The following is a 19919-nucleotide window of genomic DNA, read 5'->3' as shown; positions in this document are numbered from 1 at the left end:
CTAATGTTGTACCACTTTTTAAAAAAAAAAGTGGGATAGAGACAGCAGGAAATTATAGACCATTTAGTCTGACCTCAGTGGTGGGAAAGATGCTAGACTCTATTATAGAGGATGAAATTACGACACATCTGGATAGTAGTAACAGGATAGGTCAGAGTCAGCATGGATTTATGAAGGGGAAATCATGCTTGACTAATCTTCTGGAATTTTTTGAGGATGTAACTCTGAAAATGGACGAAGGAGATCCAGTAGATGTAGTGTACCTGGACTTTCAGAAAGCTTTTGATAAAGTCCCACATAGGAGGTTAGTGAGCAAAATCAGTGTGCATGGTATTGGAGACAAAGTACTAACTTGGATTGAAAGTTGGTTGGCTGATAGGAAACAAAAAGTAGTGATAAACGGCTCAATTTCGGAATGGCAGGCAGTGACCAGTGGGGTACCGCAGGGATCAGTACTGGGACCGCAGCTTTTTACAACAAAAGTGTTAATGATATGGTATTAGTAATAACGTTAGCAAATTTGCTGATGATACTAACCTAGGTGGCAGGGTGGAATGTGATGAGGATGTTAGGAGATTACAGGGTGACCTGGACAGGTTAGGTGAGTGGTCAGATGCATGGCAGATGCAGTTTAATGTGGATAAATGTATGGTTATCCACTTTGGTGGCAAGAACAGGAAGGCAGATGACTACCTAAATGGAATCAATTTAGGTAAAGGGGCAGTACAAAGAGATCTGGGTGTTCTTGAACACCAGTCAATGAAGGTAAGCATGCAGGTACAGCAGGTCGTGAAGAAGGCTAATAGCATGCTGGCCTTCACAACAAGAGGGATTGAGTATAGAAGCAAAGAGGTTCTTCTGCAGCTGTACAGGGCCCTGGTGAGACCACACCTGGAGTACTGTGTGCAGTTCTGGTCTCCAAATTTGAGGAAAGACATTCTGGCTATTGAGGGAGTGCAGCGTAGGTTCACGAGATCAATTCCTGGAATGGCAGGATTACCTTACACTGAAAGACTGAAGTGACTGGGCTTGTATACCCTTGAGTTTAGAAGACTGAGAAGGGATCTGATTGAGACATATAAGATTATTAAAGGATTGGACACTCTGGAGGCAGGAAACATGTTTCCGCTGATGGGTGAGTGCCGAACCAGAGGACACAGCTTTAAAGTATGGGGTAGACCATTTGGGACAGAGATGAGGAGAAACTTCTTCACCCAGAGCGTGGTGGCTGTGTGGAATGCTCTGCCCCAGAGGGCAGTGGAGGCCCAGTCTCTGGATTCATTTAAGAAAGACTTGGATAGGCCTCTCACGGATTGTGGAATCAAGGGTTATGGAGTTAAGGCAGGAACAGGATACTGATTAAGGATGATCAGCCATGATCATATTGAATGGTGGTGCAGGCTCGAAAGGCAGAATGGCCTACTCCTGCACTTGTTTCTATTGTCTTAATGGTAGGGTGCTGAGAAGTGTTGCCAAACAAAGAGACTTTGGTGTGCAGGTTCATAGGTCCTTGAAAGTGGAGTTGCAGATAGACAGAGTAGTTAAGATGGCATTTAGTACACTTTGCTTTTATTGGTGAGTGAATATATGAGTTGGCTTGTAATGCTGCGCTGTCCAGGACATTGGTTAGGCCACTTTTGGAATAGTGCGTTCAATTCCAGTCCTCTGATATAGGAAAAGTGTTGTTAAACTTGAAAAGGTTCATGAAATATTTACAAAGATGTTGTCAGGGTTGGAGGTTTTGAAGTAGAAGGAGAGGCTGAATCGGCTATTTTCACTGGAACATCGGAGGCTAAGGTGTGACCTTATCGAAGTTTACAAAATCATAAGCGGTATAGATAGGGTAAATAGGCAAGCTCATTTTCTCAGGGTAGGAGAGTCCAAAACTAAAGGGCATAGAACATAGAACATTACAGCGCAGTACAGACCCTTCGGCCCAGGCCTGCGCCAACCTGTGGAACCAATCTGAAGCCCATCTAACCTACACTATTCCATTATCGTCCATATGCCGATCCAATAACCATTTAAATGCCCTTAAAGTTGGTGAGTCTACTACTGTTGAGGCAATGTGTTCCACACCCCTACTACTCTCTGAGTAAACAAACTACCTCTGACATCTGTCATATCGATCACCCCTCAATTTAAAGCTATGTCACCTCCTGCAAGCCATCGCCATCCAAGGAAAAAGACTCTCACTGTCCAGCCTATCTAACCCTCTGATTATCTAATATGTCTCAATTATGTCACCTCTCAACCTTCTTCTTTCTAACGAAAGCCTCAAGTCTCTCAGCAAGTCCTTTTAAAACCTTTCCTCCATACTGGGCAACATCCTGGTAAATCTCCTCTGATCCCTTTCCAAAGCCCCCACATCCTTCCTATAATGCAGTGACCAGAACTATATACAATACTCCAAATGTGGCCGCACCAGAGTTTTGTACAGCTGCAACATGTCCCCATGGCTCCGAAACTCAATCCCTCTACCAATAAAAACTAACATACTGTACGCCTTCTTTAACAACCCTTGCAACCTGAGTGGAAACTTTCAAGGATCTATGTACCTGGACACCGAGATCTCTTTGCTCATCTACACTACCAAGAATGTTACCATTTAGTCCAGTGCTGTTTATTCCTGTTACTCCTTCCAAAGTGAATCACCTCACACCTTTCCGCATTAAACTCAATTTGCCACCTCTCAGTCTAGCTATGTAGCTTATCTCTGTCTCTGTAACTTACAACATCCTTCATCACTGTTCACAACTCTACTGACCTTAGTATCATCCGCAAACTTACTAACCTATCCTTCTATGCCCTCATCCAAGTCATATATAAAAATGACAAACAAAAGTGGACCCAAAATAAATTCTTACAGTACACCACTGGTAACTGAACTCCAGGATGAATATTTTACATCAACCACCACCCCCTGTCTTTTTTCAGTTTCACCAATTTCTGATCCAAACTGCTTAATCACCCTCAATCCCATGCCTCCACATTTTGTGCAATAGCCTACCTTGGGGAAACCTTATCAAACACCTTACTGAAATCCCTATATACCACACGAACCAGTTTACCCTCATCCATCTATTTGGTCACCTGCTCAAAGAACTCAATAAGGTTTGTAAGGCACGACCTACCCAAATCATCTTACTCCTTTCTGGATGATTATAAACCCTATTTCTTATAACCTTTTCTAACACTTTACCCATAAACAAAGTAAGGCTCACAAGTCTATAATTTCCAGGGTTGTCTCTATTCCCCCTCTCGAACAAGGGAAAGATCTGCTGTCCTCTGGTCTTCTGGCACTATTTCTGTAGACAATGACGACATAAAGATCAAAATCAAAGGCTCAGCAATCTCTTCCTTGGCTTCCCAAGAACCATAGGATAAATCCCATCAGGGCCAGGGAACTTATCTGTTTTTACACTTTCCAGAATTGCTCCTTATGCACCTCAATCCCATCTGGTCTAGTAGCCTGTATCTCAGTATTTTCCTCGACAACATTGTCTTTTTGTGGTGTGAATACTGATGAAAAGTATTCATTTAGCGCTTCCCCTATATCCTTTGACTCCACGCACAACTTCCCACTACTGTCCTTGATTGGCCCTAATCTTACTCTGTCATTCTTTTATTCCTGATATACCTGTAGAAAGCTTTAAGGTTTTCCTTGATTCTATCTGCCCATGACTTCTCATGTCCCCTCCTGGCTGTTCTTAGCTCTCTCTTTAAATCTTTATTGGTTAACTTGGAACTCTCAAACGACCTAACTGAGCCATCACATCTCATTCTAACATAAGCCACCTTCTTCCTCTTGACAAGAGATTCAACTTCCTTAGTAAACCACGACTCCCAGACTGGACAACCTCTTCCCTGCCTGACTGGTACACACTTATAAAAGACCCACTGTAACTGGTTCCTTGAATAAGCTCCACATTTTAATTGTGCCCATCCCTTGCAGTTTCCTTTCCCATCCTATGCATCCTAAATCTTGCCCAATCGTATCGTAATTGCCTTTTCCCCAGCTATAACTCTTGCCCTGCAGTACATACCTTTCTCTTTCCATCACTAAATTAAACATAAGCGAATTGTGGTCACTATCACCGAAGTGCTCACCTACCTCCAAATTTAACACCTGGCTGGTTTCTCTACCCAGTACCAAATCTAGATTTAACCTTGACTAAATAGATTTAAGGTGAGAAGGGAAAGATTTAAAAGGGACCTAAGGGGCGACTTTCCACACAGCATGGTGCCTGTGGAAGTGGTGGAAGCACGTACAATTTGACCATTTAAAAGGCATCTGGATGGGTATATGAATAGGAAGGGCTGAGAGGGATATGAGCCAAATGCTGGCTGAAGGAACCAGATTAATTTAGGATAACTGGTCAGCGTGGAAGAGGGGACTGAACGGTCTGTTTCCGTGCTGTATGACTCTGAATATTACAAGAGCTGAACAAAATGGAAAGACAATTCAAGATGTTCATCCAATTTAACTTCCAGTATAGCTGACATCATGAGAAATGGCAAATACATCTGCAATCTATTGTTATACATGTTCAATCAAATCTCAATTATATCAAAAAAGCCTTTTCATTACCAAAACATTCAAAAATCAAGCAAGGTTTCCCAGCCAATTCAGCTAGTTAAGGTACTCACTGTTCAGTACTGACAGGTTTGATTAGCAATCTGTGCTCCTTCAGACCAATTGGAGCACAGATATTACAACTACCTCACTGAGAGGAATTAATTAGAGTTCAGGCTCCTGCTTTCAGTATGTGGTATATCAATAGTTAGCTGGATCTTTTCCTCAGTCAACTACCACAATGCATATGCAAAGATCAAGATAACTATTTTCTTGTTTGCACAAAGTGAACAATAAGAGAAGGTAAATTCTGTATGTCTGGATCTAGGTCCTTCAATTAATCAAAGTTTAAAGGAAGAGAGGAAGGCAGAACATTTATATAAAATGTCAAATCAGAAAAATAAATCATACAGAAAGGACAATGGTCATGTTAATATTTTCAAATTTTAATTTGGGTAATGAATAATTTGGGTGAGGGAGACAGTAGAAGACCCACCAGAATGAGTTTTAAATAATAAATGAGGCTCTGGTTCAATTAGTCTCAATTATTAATTATGTATTTATTTTATTAATCACATTAATAAGGTGGCATGGCAGTCACATTGTTCAAGATACTGTCCTTTTACCTCATCTCATTCAAGATAGATTCTTCAGTGTTTCTCAAATAAAAACTGGTTTTAAGCAGGCTGAATGCAGCTTTTACTGGATGTACAGAATTGACTCTATTGTATTATTTTATGTTGATGGAGTTTGCCAATCTCAAAAAAAGGAAATGTCAGGGGTAATGTTTTTGGCTAAGCCTTATTATTGGAAGAGTATAGAGGAGACTTTCTTCTGCAGCTGGCCAAAAAATGTCACCTCTGTAATTGAACAACTTCAATAACTTGCAGTACTCTGCTGCATTTTCCTGAATGACTACTTTTAATAATTTGGATTTCAGTTAGTCCTTCTTGACAAATCCCTTTAACTGAAAATAAAATGAATCCATCCTCCATCATCGTATGTGTAATTAAAATAAATAGTAATTCAAACAAAAAACTTCCTCAACAATACTGGAACAATGGTTGTGAAAGACATTCCTGGTATTTCATAATTACATTCCAGTTTTCAGTCATCAAATGAAAATACAAAATAAAATCTCACTTTATGATATCTGTTGTCAGTTCAATAAATAGCTGTTTGATGCATGATCCTGCAATGTCAATCACATTTGAAATACAGCTCCCTACAAGGTTCGCTGGTATTATAGAGATCAGTTAGCACCAGATATCTGAGTTTTCTCAATCACTGCCTAATTGGAAATGATTCTCCCAGTGAGCTGAAGCTCAGTGTGAGTTTGGATCCTAAAATGTTAGCCAACAACACTGGGGGCATTATCTGTGGCATATTAATATCTTCTTTACAGTTAAAACTGATGCTGCCACATGCTGGATGATAGGTTTCACATTCATGTAAATCACAGTACAATTGGATTATTTTCTTGTTATATATTTGTAGTGTCTGATCAATGAGTATAGGACGAAAGTGCACATTTCCAAGAAAAGTTAATTGAATTGCTGTGCTTGTACTATTAGTGAGCCCTAAGGGTGAAGTAAAAGGTTTCCCCTGTGTTAAGTGATATGTAGCTTCCATTTTCTTGAGACTAATGTTAAAGATGCATCTTTTTGCTGTGTCAGGAACCTGTCTGTGACCAGCATCATGCCTTCTTGTGCAGGCACTTCTAACATCAATTATCTGTAAAGAACAATTTACAGATAACATTTCTTTGGTGGTTGAATTAAATAAATTCAGATTAAGTAATCATGACTGTATTCATTAATTGGTTGCATGCAAGTGAATTGAATGTGTCTGTGTGAAGTGGTGAATCTGCTGAAGGGCTTCTATGGCATGAATGAACATGCTATCCAATAGACACCAAAAGAAGCTTAGATAACCTTTGTATCCTGTTTTACACTTAAAATCTCAAAGAAGACAGCATGTACAACAGGCTTCTATTGGCAAATCCCACAGAATGAAATTATTACCTTGTCCACATATGTTTTTATAAATATGTACCTTAAATAATGTTATAATATTGTTCCATGTAAAAGATGAGCAAGATAATGAAATTCAATGGCTATAAGAAATATACATCATTACCCCTTGGCTTGGATCATGAATGAATTAGATTTCATGACTCTTGCAGATCTGCAACATGGTCTACACACAGTTATATTTCAGGCATTGTGCATAATTCTGACAGTATTTCAACAAGCTTGCTTCCCACTTCTTGTTAATTTATATATGTCAATCTCTGTCTCTTTTCCAGAAAGTCGATGGCAATAAATTCCAAAGTACTGACAGTAACAGTGAGGCCGCAGCCTAAGGCTTCCGAATCAATTGTTGTAGAGCTATCGCATCTTATTAATGTACGTAATTTTATTATTACATTCAGTCACATTTGTGTGTACGTTATTATTGACCTATGAAACCAAAGACTGTTTGGCCCCTATTAAAAAAATGTGATTTATAAGAACCTTTTCAAATATTAAGAAAAGTAATATTAGTAAGCTTATTTTAATTATACTGTATGTTGAAAAAGTTCTATTATTAAAATATACAAATGAAATGTTATGGACCTAAAGGTGAATTGTAAGCACAGAAACATTGTTCAATAAATAAATACAACTGTTTATTAGCTAGCTTTAGTAGGCAGGACAGGCTTAATTTATTTCTACATTGAATGGTTTCATGAATTTATAATTGTGCTAGCACCATTGTAAAACATCAGTAGCAGAGAAGTGTTTCTAATTCTGGTGGAGTCTTAGCATTTCAAGCAGAAAGTACTAGGCTTTACAGTAACATTTTGCAAGCAGGAATTAGGGCTATAATCACCTTAAGCATTCATCAGCGGGGAAAAATACCCCAAGCTTTATCCTTTTGCCTTTGTAAGGAAATACTTGTGTAGATGTTGGGTGAGGAAAGGACTGACATACATACACATACGTGAACATTAAGAAATAGGAAAAGAAGTAGGCCATTCAGCCTATGTGTGCTTACCATTCAGTAATATGGCAGATCCCACCTACACATCCACCCCCCAACAACGTTTGATTCCCTTGCCTAACAAGAATCTATCTCTACTTTGTAAATACTCAATGAACCCATTTCTGTCACCACGTGAGGCAGAGAGCTCCAAAGTCATACAACCTTCCGAGAGAAAAAAAACTCTTCATTTCTGCCCTTAAAAGATAACACCTTTTTTTTAAAATAAGAACGGTGCCTCCTACTCCACACTCACTAACAGGAAGAAATATTGAGTGGAATCTTATAAACATCTGAATGATGTAAGCCATGACATAAATCATGCAAGAGGTCCAACAAGGCCTCTCTCAAGTTGTCAGGAGCAACTTGCTGTGCCTTTATGCAACTGTCAGCATCAAGTTGTTTCATTCCTGCTAGGTAAGGGTGAGTTACCTGTTAACGACTACCTTAATACCTTCTGCTGAGATATTTGTATCATCGATAGTCACAGGTGAGGTGCCGGAAGACTGGAGGTTGGCAAACGTGGTGGCACTGTTTAAGAAGGGCGGTAAGGACAAGCCAGGGAACTATAGACCGGTGAGCCTGACCTTGGTGGTGGACAAGTTGTTGAAGGGAATCCTGAGGGCGCCCGTGGGCGGCACGGTGGCACAGTGGTTAGCACTGCTGCCTCACAGCGCCAGGGACCTGGGTTCAATTCCCGCCTCAGGCGACTGACTGTGTGGAGTTTGCACGTTCTCCCTGTGTCTGCGTGGGTTTCCTCCGGGTGCTCCGGTTTCCTCGCACAGTCCAAAGATGTGCGGATCAGGTGAATTGGCCATGCTAAATTGCCCGTAGTGTTAGGTAAGGGGTAAATGTAGGGGTATGGGTGGGTTGCGCTTCAGCGGGTCGATGTGGACTTGTTGGGCCGAAGGGCCTGTTTCCACACTGTAAGTAATCTAATCTTAAAAAAAAAGATAGGATATACAAGTATTTGGAAAGGCAAGGACTGATTCGAGATAGTCAACATGGGAAATCATGTCTCACAAATTTGACTTGAGTTTTTTGAAGAAATAACAAAGAGGATTGATGAGGGTAGAGCAGAAGATGTGATCTATATGGATTTCAGTAAGGTGTTCGACAAGGTTCCCCATGGGAGACTGATTAGCAAGGTTAGATCTCATGGAATACAGGGAGAACTAGCCATTTGGATACAGAACTGGCTCAAAGGTAGAAGACAGAGGGTGGTGGTGGAGGGTTGTTTTTCAGACTGGAGGCCTGTGACCAGTGGAGTGCCACAAAGATCGGTGCTGGGTCCTCTATGTTGTCCTTTTACATAAATGATTTGGATGTAAGCATAAGAGGTACAGTTAGTAAGTTTGCAGATGACACCAAAATTGGAGGTGTAGTGGAAATGAAGAAGGTTACCTCAGATTACAACAGGATCTTGATTAGGTGGGCCAATAGGCCAAGAAGTGGCAGTTGGAGTTTAATTCACATAAATGCGAGGTGCTGCATTTTGGGAAAGCAAATCTTTGCAGGACTTATACACTTAATGGTAAGGTCCTAGGGAGTGTTGCTGAACAAAAAGACCTGGGAGTGCAAGTTCCTAGCTCCTTGAAAGTGGAGTCACAGGTAGATAGGATAGTGAAGAAGGCATTTGGTATGCTTTCCTTTATTGGTCAGAGTATCGAGTACAGGAGACGGGAAGTCATGTTGCGGCTGTACAGGACATTGGTTAGGCCACTGTTGGAATATTGTGTGCAATTCTGGTCTCCTTCCTATCAGAAAGATGTTGTGAAACTTGAAAGGGTTCAGAAAAGATTTACAAGGATGTTGCCAGGGTTGGAGGATCTAACCTACAGAGAGAGGCTGAACAGGCTGGGGCTGTTTTCCCTGGAGCGTTGGAGGCTGAGTGATGACCTTATAGAGGTTTACAAAATTATGAGGGGCATGGATAGGATAAATATGCAAAGTCTTTTCCCTGGGATCGGGGAGTCCAGAACTAGAGGGCATAGGTTTAGGGTGAGAGGGAAAAGATATGAAAGGGACCTAAGGGGCAACGTTTTCACGCAGAGGGTGGTATGTGTGTGGAATGAGCTGCCAGAGGAAGTGGTGGAGGCATTTGTATGGGTATATGAATAGGAAGGGTTTGGAGGGATATGGACGGGTGCTGGCAGATGGGACTAGATTGGGTTGGGATATCTGGTCGACATGGACGGGTTGGACCAAGGAGTCTGTTTCCATGCTGTACATCTCTATAACTCTATCTTGCACATCTCGCCTCATTAATTTGCAGCGTTCCATCTTACCAAATGCACCAAATAAACTAGACACTGAGAATTCTCGACATGGAAATCAGAGCAGGTACCTGACAATTTCAGCTCATCACTTGCTGCAAAGAGCCTCCATGTTGGATCTCAGGGCACACTCAATGGGCAACAGCTGCTCACTGCCTATGTCCATAAATATCGGTATCTAACATGTACTAGCCTATATGAACCCTCATAGCACATCTGCAAACAACTTACAGCAAACTTGTGTACTTCAAAGCTGCAACTCAGGGCCTTCATCATTGCAAAAGTACAGTAGGTACAAGGTTTACACCTTATGGACTGGAAAGGCTGTATCTCAGACTGTTTGTTTGCTCTTAGTGTTCACTCACTTTGAGTCTACCTGAATGCTCACAATATTCCTGCCTTACCTTGATTTGACTTTTTTTGCACCTTACCATTCAGCCAAGAGATACCAGGTTCAGAGTACTGTTGTCTTGCCTTGCTGTTTAGTGCAGACACAATGCCAGGAAACTTGTCATAGTTGTCAGCAGTCTGTGTTAAGCCAAGGAAGTTAGCTTTCAGTCAAGAGGTCTTGGCACAGTAATTCAAGGACAACCTCTGATACCAGTGCAGAGCCTTAGACATTGTTAGTGCAGCATTCGGCTCTTTTTCCTTCTGTGGGACCTCAGAGGGACCTTCAGAATCGCAATCTCTGGGACTGGACATCAATGCAGCAAAAAGTGTTATCATGCTAGTCTCCCTGCACAGAGCCTCAGAGTGCCAACCAGCTGAGGTGGAGCTTTGCATCATTCGGGCATTCAGAGTCATGATCCTCTCTCCACAAGGAGTTAGAAACTGAATATCAGGCAGCTACCTTCTCTTCACTCTTTCTGTCTGTTATGGGCTGCTTTTCTCTTGGAGTGAGAGAAAGCCAGCCCATTAAAAGGGGGGACACAGCTGTTACATTTTTTCCAGGTGAGGAAATTTGCCAAACAAATGAGTAGACAATGCAAAGGACATACAGAGGGTGTTGTTGGAGGGTGGATGATAGCAAGTGAATGAAGATGTTGCAGGCAGTAGTGAGAATGGTAGAGCTTGAGTCATGATGGGAGGTGGCTACAGCAGCAGAGGTAGGATGAGTGTGAGATTCCAGACAGATGGTGATGGCATTTATGCTGGCAGAGTGGAAAAGGTGATTGACACTCTTCCTAAATTGCTGGGCATTCCTGCAAACAGCTGAAACTTGGCTGACCCAGTGGTGTCCTCTAACCACATCAGCATTCACTGATGTTGTGACCTCCTCTGTTATTCTTGATGACCAGTGAAGTCCTGTGTCGACACCCATCCATCAGGATCTCTAGGTCACTGTTGTTATGGACTAGGCCAGACTACTCAAAACATTCCTAAACAGGCAGCCCAGACTGTAACTTTGCAATTTGTTTTGGTAAGCGTACAGTGAAAATTACCTGGGGTAAGTTAGCTAGTTTGACTACCAGGTTTTAAAATAGACAAAAATTTATTCACAAAATTATAGGATGAACACACAAAGAACATAATATAAAATACCTACAGAACTCACTCTATCCAGACTAGACTTAATGATCCTGTTCCAAATATACACAACAGTCCCAAGAAACAAACCCCTTAAACACAGTAAAAATGAAACAGTGACTTACAGGTCGAAGTTAGAAGGGCAGAAGGAGAGAAAGTTTAGCAGCCTGTACATACACAGCCCACTGCTGAACTGAACTAAAAACCAAGAAATCAGCCTTCAGGACTGACCACTCTCATTCATTACACAGGTTACTTCTAAAACAAGAAAGCTTTGGCCTAAAGTCTCATCTGTTTACAAATAAACAAAAAAGGTCTCCCAATAGGCTTTTCATCTCTGTACCAAACCAGTCAAGTCGGAGCACGGACTGTTTTACGACTCTTCTGAAAAAAACAAAGGGTTAAAAGGAACAGCTTGATAAAAGGAACAGCTTTCAGAAAAAAGAACCAGCTTTATGACACTGTCCACACAGTGGGACACCAATTTTCCCCTCTGTGTCGTGACTAGATGTTAGGAACCCTGCAGTCAACTCTAAACTAATAGTGCATGTCCAGGTGCTCAATGGTCTTATGTAGATGGCGCTGGTGCAGAAGATTCCAGTGATAACCTGACAGTGGCAAATTATTCTGGGAATGGTGAGTGGTAGAATGGGGCAAGAATATTCCAAGAGAGCACCATAGTGATATGCTGAGAAAACGTGCTGGGCCTCACTGAGAGAAAGACTCCATGAAACTCTTCAAAATTGATACATAATTTTAAAAAAAACAAGATTTCACCCATTCATCTCAAATCCACTTTCTGGAGACAGTTCAAGATCTTACACACTTCAATCAAAACACCCCAAACTCTTCTGAACTGTTTGGAAACAAGGCTGTCCAACCTATCCTCATAATACAAACCAGTTATTTCAGGTATCAATCCAGTAAAGCACCTCTGAACTGCCTTTAACACATTTACATTGTTAAGTAAGGGGACTAAAACTATACATGGTATTCTAGATGTGGTCTCATCAGTGCTCTATATTATGAAGCATAACATGAGGGAGGCAACGTCCTAGTGGTATTATCGCTGGACTGTTAATCCACGGATCCAGAGAACATCCTGGGGACCTGGGTTCAAATCCTGCCATGGCAGTTGGTGGAATTTGATTTCAGTAAAAATCTGGAATTAAGAATCTAAATGACACCATGAATCCATTGTCAATTGTCAGAAAAACTCATCTGGGTCACTAATTTCCTTAGGGCGGCACGGTGGCACAGTAGTTAGCACTGCTGCCTCACAGCGCCTGTAGACCCGGGTTCAATTCCCGACTCGGGCAACTGACTGTGTGGAGTTTGCACGTTCTCCTCGTGTCTGCGTGGGTTTCCTCCGGGTGCTCCAGTTTCCTCCCACAGTCCAAAGATGTGCGGGTCAGGTGAATTGGCCAAGCTAAATTGCCCGTAGTGTTAGGTAAGGGGTAAATGTAGGGGTATGAGTGGGTTGCGCTTCGGCGGGTCGGTGTGGACTTGTTGGGCCGAAGGGCCTGTTTCCACACTGTAAGTCTAATCAAATCCTTATATTTACATTAAATTCCTTGTGGAATAAAGAAGTCTCATTAATCAGGGCATTGACACTCTGGCCAATGACTAGTTGTACCGCCTGTCCTGCTCTGATTACAGGGTGACCTAAAAATCCAGTCCTACAGTCATAGATAGATTCAGGGTTATTTTCAAGTTAATGATTTTCTTTGATACTTATGTTTCTTTTGCGCTGTGTGCTTAGTTGGAATATGACATGGATTGGAGTCTACGAGAAAGGATTCTCCACTTCTCACTCCTTGCACACACAAATACTGCACATTGGGATGTAACCCACAGCCTTTGAGTATTCTTATGGACCAGGCCAGACCCCCCTCACAGCATTTCAAGAAAGTTGCCCAGACTTTAATTTTGCTAGTTGCTTTAAGCAGGTATAAAGCAGATATCCCATGAGTGATGTAGCTGGTCTAACCATTTAGTTTTAAACAAAACAGAATTTATTTACAAGATTACCAAATGGAATACAAACAAAAGAGAACAGAATATAGAATAACCTAACCTGTCCAAAAGCCCAACAGATTATCTCAACTAAATGATTGTTCCAAATATCTGCAACAATTTTGAGAAGATTTGTAGCTCAAGTTGAGGTTCTGGATGTAGGCTTGCTCATTGAGCTGGAAGGTTCACTTTCATGAAAACAAACCTTCCAGTTCAATGAGCAAACCTGCATCCAGATTTGCAACAAACATCATAAATAGTCCTTGGCAAAAAAGGAAAATGCACACACATGGAGAGGGAGATGACAGAGGGATTCAGCATGGAACACCTTACCTGTAGCTGTTTCTTGGACCAGCAGCTTCAAAACTGACTGACTGACTGTTTTCAGCGAACAGCCAGACTGCTGAAACCCAACCCAAACCAAACCAAAGGAAAGCTAAGCTGGGAGAACTGGCCACTCCCCTTTCATCATACAATTGCTTTTTTTTTTTAACTTGAAAGCCTTTTCCTGATACAGTATACGTTAGCTATGACCAAACAGGCCCTAAAACCCTTCAAACCTGGACTTTTCAAAATCTCTGCTTTTACGACCACTCTGGGGGAAAAAAGCCAAGGACAGCATAACCTTGTTAAAGGAGCAGCATCATCACAGTATGCATGCATCTCAAGTAGAAATTCTTCCCTTTCATCTCCAGGGGCTGGATTTGAATGCAGCCCACCCTAGAGGAGAGAAAGAAAATCAGACTTACTGGAAAAACTCATTTGGTCCAGCAGCATCTGATGAGAGAAAGCAGAGTTAATGTTTCGGGTCCACTGATCCTTTTTCAGAACTGTTCTAAAGAAAGGGCACTGGATTCGAAACATTAATTCTGTTTCTCTCCACAGATGCTGCCAGACCTGCTGAGCTTTTCCAGTAATTTCTGATTTTGTTTGAATTCCAGCATCCACAGTTTGTTGTTTTTTTTTAAGATATCAAAGCCCTCTTTCTCTGACAGTTGCAAGGATCTGAAGTTAAATGAGGCTAATGAATCAGAATACAAATTTAAAACAGTTACAAATCTGCCATGGTCTAATTTTAGTGACAGAGGATCTTGACGGGCTGACTGGCTAATCCTGTTTCTATTTTCCTACTTTGGCATTAAATCTCAATCAAGAGGGCAAAAAGGATGATTGCTGTGTGCAAATACCCTATTATGTCACTGAGCATGTTGATTTGGACCACATTGTCAAGACCCTCTTAAATGGGTTTGGCCTCCATCCACAGTTTGTGTTCTATCCAACATGGGAATAATTGATGTCAATGCTAGATCTAATGTTGAAAGATATTTCAATTGTGAGCAGTGACATTTTCTTAAAAGAAAAAAAAGTATCATTTAAATTAGCTAAAGAGACAACAAATGGTTAACTATTGCATTTAAATATTCAGTTGTGCGGATAATTATGAACTATTCTAACTGTGTTGTTTCAGCTTATGAATCTAACAGAATCACTCACTTTTATTACAGGCATTTAGTTTTGTGCCACATCCATTTTTTTTACATATGTTACTATGCTACAGAATGGTATGTATTTATAATGTATATGTTTTAATTCTGATTATTACAGGGAACATCTGATGCACACTGTGTTGTTTGGGATGACTCCAAAATGTAAGTGCCAAGAACAATAATTTTTACCAATTTTCATTCAAATGTTTATTTTATTTACTGAGCATTATTAAGAATGAGATTCTGTATAAAATGTTCATCAAAAACTACTTGTTGTGACTGATTGTCTTCTGGATTATTTTTGATGTTGCTGCTGAGTAACTGTGGTTCACAAAGATTGAGAATAAAAATTAATATTAAAGTTATTCCCGAGTTGCTGAGTATAGACCTAAAAGCTCAACCTCTCATCTTGAGAACTCCTTTTTCCCAGAATCAATCAAGTGAACTTTGTCTGAACTGCTTTCATTGCATGTATATCCCTCATCAAGTAAGTAGAGCAAACTATATGTGTTGTCCAGGCGCAGTCTCACCAATACCCTGTTCAGCTGTATCAATACTTATGCACTGTATTACCATTGCTGTAAAGGCGACCACTTTAATTTAACTTCTTAATTATTTACTTGACTGACCTTCTAACAAATTTAGGATTCATATCTAAGGGACCAGAAGTCATCTAGCCTGTAGTATTGTGCAGTCATTTCTATTATCCTATCAAAATGGACAACCTCTTATTTTGCAATGCTATACTCAGTCTTCCAAATATTTTGGCCTACTCTTTACCCTATATATATCCCTTTGTTGAATCCTTGGCTCATATTTTTGCAATGATGAAGACTCTGTTGGGAAAAGTGACCCATAATTGCAGTCCCTCCCTGATCATGGCACTTGAAGATTTTCACATGGGCACAAGTAAGGTCAGGCCAGGTTTTGTGCATATGCATTTTATTGAAGCAGTTGGCCATTTAAAATCAGCTGAGAGAGTAGAGGAGGAATGATGCCCAGGTGCTCTTGGTTGATAAAAACATTGCTTAACATTGTTGAGATAAGCTTTGGAATGTATAAAACTGGAGAAGAATGTACCTGAAAGATGTATTAATCTCTCAGAACTGTAAAGTTACCACAAAGAAGAAACAAACCTGGCAAGAACTGTCAAACATGTCTAGAAATGTCAAGAAGTGTCAACTCTATCAAAAACTGCAAAAATATTTTCTTTTTTATGAATGAGAGTGGTTTTCTTAAAAGAGCATCATCTATAATATAGAATTTTAAGCAACAGAATTTTATTTTTCCTCCTGCCTGCTTGGATATAAGTGGAAACAAGATATGTTAGTATGATAGCTGAAGGAAGAAAGAGTGGAACTATGAGTTGGCACCAAGTTGTTATGGGGTCCCAAGGGGCTTGCGTGTAGGGTCTAAGGTCATAAGTGGAGTGTGTGGTGATGAGGGAGTTATGAAGAGATGAGGGCTGGAGTAATATTTTTACTTTCTAATTTTTGGCAGAGTACTGGAATCCTGAGGCAGATTCTTTGCGCTGTCCTCCTTGATGACGAGAAGCTTTCTCAGCTCTTCACAAATCACCCAACCCAACCTCCAATCCATCCCAGCACTCACCCTCTTCTTCTTAAGCCCCCCAACTCCAAGACTGAGAATGGACAATGGGGGTAACCATTTTTAAAAGTCAGATCCTGGATCTTTTTTCCCACCCATATACATCAATTGTGGAAACAAAGTCAGGGCCTTTGTATCTCCTCATAACTTGTTTAGATATTTATCTTTCAATTATCAACAGTTTTGCCTACAAAATAGTCTGTTCCTCTACCCAAAATCACTAACATAAATTGTAAACTGGGGATATGTGAAAAACATGCTGGGATCAGGAGTGGGAGGAGACCTTAAAAAAGGGCCTGTGCTGAACCTAGATGATATATAAAAAAAACGTATTTCCCTTCTCCTATTACTAGCTTAACAGGTGAAAGCTACCTCTTGATATCAGCATCTGCCCACGCTTGGGAAAATGCACAAAGGTGGGAAGGAGGCCCTTAAGTGTTATAATTTGGGTGCAAGCACAGTGGGCTAACTAGCTTTCTTCTGCACCATAACACTTTTGTGATTCTGTAATTGGTCATTTAAAGGTCTCGATAGACCTGCAGAGGGGGAGAATTTCCAGCGCCTCCTCCATTGCAGAAAATTTGTCATGAAGTGGATAGAAAAGCTTTGGTAAAAGCACCAAGGCATTGCAATCAATTTGGTACGCTGCCCATGTGCCAACCCACCACCACGGTGTTGTTAAATTCACTCTTTGATTGTTGTAGAGTGCCTGTCAATATGACTAGTAGAGCTAATTCTGAACAATTTTGTTCTGTTCAGCTGAAATCTACAATCATCGAGTCACATGATCAGCATATTGAAAGAAAGAAGTTCCAAAATGAGCTAAAGTTTCATAGTCGAAATAACACATTCATTTAAATTTACATCTTGTTTTATTTTTGGCCCATAAAGAAAACATTTTTAATTGCTTCGTTGTTACTCTTTGTTATTATATTAAACCTGATAAAATTATGGAAATAAAAATCACATTTCACAATGTAATTTAAATACAAATTAATAATGAAGAAGGAAAGAAAATCACATGAGAGTACAAAATGTACCACTACAAAGGATTAGACACTACAAAGGTTTGATCAAAAGTACAATTAATATATTGTTTTATAGGTCATTTTTAAATCATTCAGAAATTATTAATTATGATAAATGCCGGAATAGTTCAACATTTATCTCAGTATCAAATGAAAAAGCAAAAGGACTTTACTTTGAATATTAGAAAGGGACTAGAGGCCTACTGGTTTCAACCATCAATTATATACCCCTGCTTGGCCACTGTCTGAAATTGGATCAGGCCGTTTGCCATCTCAGCATATTATTTGACTCGGAATCAGAATTGCAATCCAGTCCCTGAGGTTGATATATAAATGGACACAATGTTCCTGGAGGTGGTTACACTGCAGCTTTAGGCTGTGGAAATAGACTATAAGGGTGAAGAACTGGTCAGTTATGCAGAAGCCCCTTTAATAATCTCACTCTTCAATAAATACTTAGTTCTGTGGAATTCAGACAAACCAAACCAATTATACCGTACAGTTGTGTATTGCTTAGTGGGGGGGAGGTGGACGTTTGGGGAAACAATAGTGTGAAGGAATTCTGACAGATGGGTGTTTTTTCAAGTGTGTGTTTCAAGCAGCAATGTAGGAAAAAGGTCAATGACCAGTGTAAGTGCTACTATCATCTCTCCAATGCTTACACATGCTCTAGTTCCATTACTGCACCCATCTCCTAATGCTGTCCGACTCTCACTGTTGCCTACAACATTTTACCTCATTTGCCGTTACCCACCCCAAACTCAACACCAGTAACTCTGCTAATCCTCTGCACTGCCTACTCACTCGGTAAATTTCTCTATTTGTGCCAAAAATGACAGCTGTGCCATCCACTTCCATTTCCCTTCTGCCTCTCACTCCAAGAACAAATAGCCCATAGTAGAGCGGAAAAATCAAGATGGATGATGGCCTGAAGTGCACAATGTCCAACATGGACTTCTTGGAGTAAGCAGCAAGCTCGAACTTCCATATTGAGAATTCATGGCATCTAGTTTGCTCGGATGGAGGGAGGGATTCAGAAAAGAAGCTACATATTAATAACATATGAGTCAAGATGTGCTGTTAATAAGGTTGATAAACCTAATAATCCACCTCACTAGACAACTCATCACAACACCGGGAACTCACTGGTGAATCTTCCCACTAACATCTTGAGGGATATCATTGGCTTCAACTAGATTTGTCATAGAAATATAGTGGCTACAAAAGCAGGTCAGAGTTTTGGAATACTCTTCTGACTCCCCCAGGTCTGTCCGCAAAGCACAAGTCAGGAATGTGATGGAATTATTACCATATCCACAAGCATTCATGCCCTCCACCACCAATTCCCAGAAGTAGTAGTGTGTACCATCTAAGATGCATTGCAGAAATTCACCAAAATTCTTTAGACAGTATCTTCCAAACCATGATCACTTTCATTTAAAACAACGAAGACAGCAGATACATGGGAACACCAGCACCTGCAACTTCCGCTCTAAGCCACTCACCATCCGGACTTGGAAATCTATCACCATTTCTTCAGTCGCTGAGTCAAAAATCATGATGTTCCCTTCCTCAGAGCATTTTGGGACTACTTACAGCACATGGATTGCAATGGTTCCAAAAGGTAGCTCACCACACGTTCAAGGGCAACTGGGAATGGGCAATAAATGCTGGCCCAGCCAGCACTCTATACAGCTGGCAGCATAACCTCCCTGTTTTTAAACTCCATCCTCTAGCAGTAAAGGAAAATATTCCATTTGCCTTCTTAATTACATATTGCACTTGCAAGCCAACCTTTTGTGATTCATACACAAGTTCACCCAGGTCCCTCTGCTCAGCAACTTGCTTCGTGTTTTCACCATTTAACTAGTCCATTTTGCTGTTATTCCTACAAAAATGGATGACCCCACATTTACCAACGTGGTACTCCATCTGCCAAGACCCTTGCCTACTCACATAACCTATCTATATCCCTCTGCAGACTTTCAAAACCCTATGGACACTTTGCTCTACTACTCATCCTAGTGTCATCTGCAAACTTTGACACACTGCACTTCGTTCCCAACTCCAGATCATCTATGTAAATTGTAATTCTTAGGATTTTGCCCAATCAAGGCAATTAATAGGTCAGACTAATAATGAATACAGCAAAGTGGAATTCAGCTTTACAGTATTTGCATATAGAATCAGAGCTGTACTGGATGGAAGCAGACCCTTTGGTCCAATGTGTCCTTGCTGACCAGATGTCCTAAATTAATCTAGTCCCATTTACCAGCATTTGGCCCATATCCCTGTAAAACTTCCTATTTATATACCCATCAAGATGCCTTTAAATACAGTAATTGTACCAGCCTCCACCACTTCCTCTGGCAGCTCA

The 19919-nt window shown here is 40.7% G+C and overlaps 1 protein-coding gene across 1 annotated transcript in view; it reads left to right on the top strand.

Annotated features, from left to right (window-relative positions):
• Nucleotides 1-19919, top strand: part of LOC132830132 (adhesion G protein-coupled receptor B2-like) — a 500291-nt gene that overhangs the window by 230935 nt on the left and 249437 nt on the right. The window contains exons 14-15 of the mRNA XM_060847634.1: nt 6885-6984; nt 15025-15068. Coding sequence (XP_060703617.1) covers nt 6885-6984; nt 15025-15068 — 144 coding nt within the window. The remainder of the gene's footprint in view (nt 1-6884; nt 6985-15024; nt 15069-19919) is intronic.

The sequence above is a fragment of the Hemiscyllium ocellatum genome, chromosome 30 (assembly GCF_020745735.1).
Source record: "Hemiscyllium ocellatum isolate sHemOce1 chromosome 30, sHemOce1.pat.X.cur, whole genome shotgun sequence".
Taxonomy (NCBI): domain Eukaryota; kingdom Metazoa; phylum Chordata; class Chondrichthyes; order Orectolobiformes; family Hemiscylliidae; genus Hemiscyllium; species Hemiscyllium ocellatum.
The sequence above is the reverse complement of the archived record's forward strand: the minus strand, read 5'-3'. Positions and strand labels throughout refer to the sequence as shown.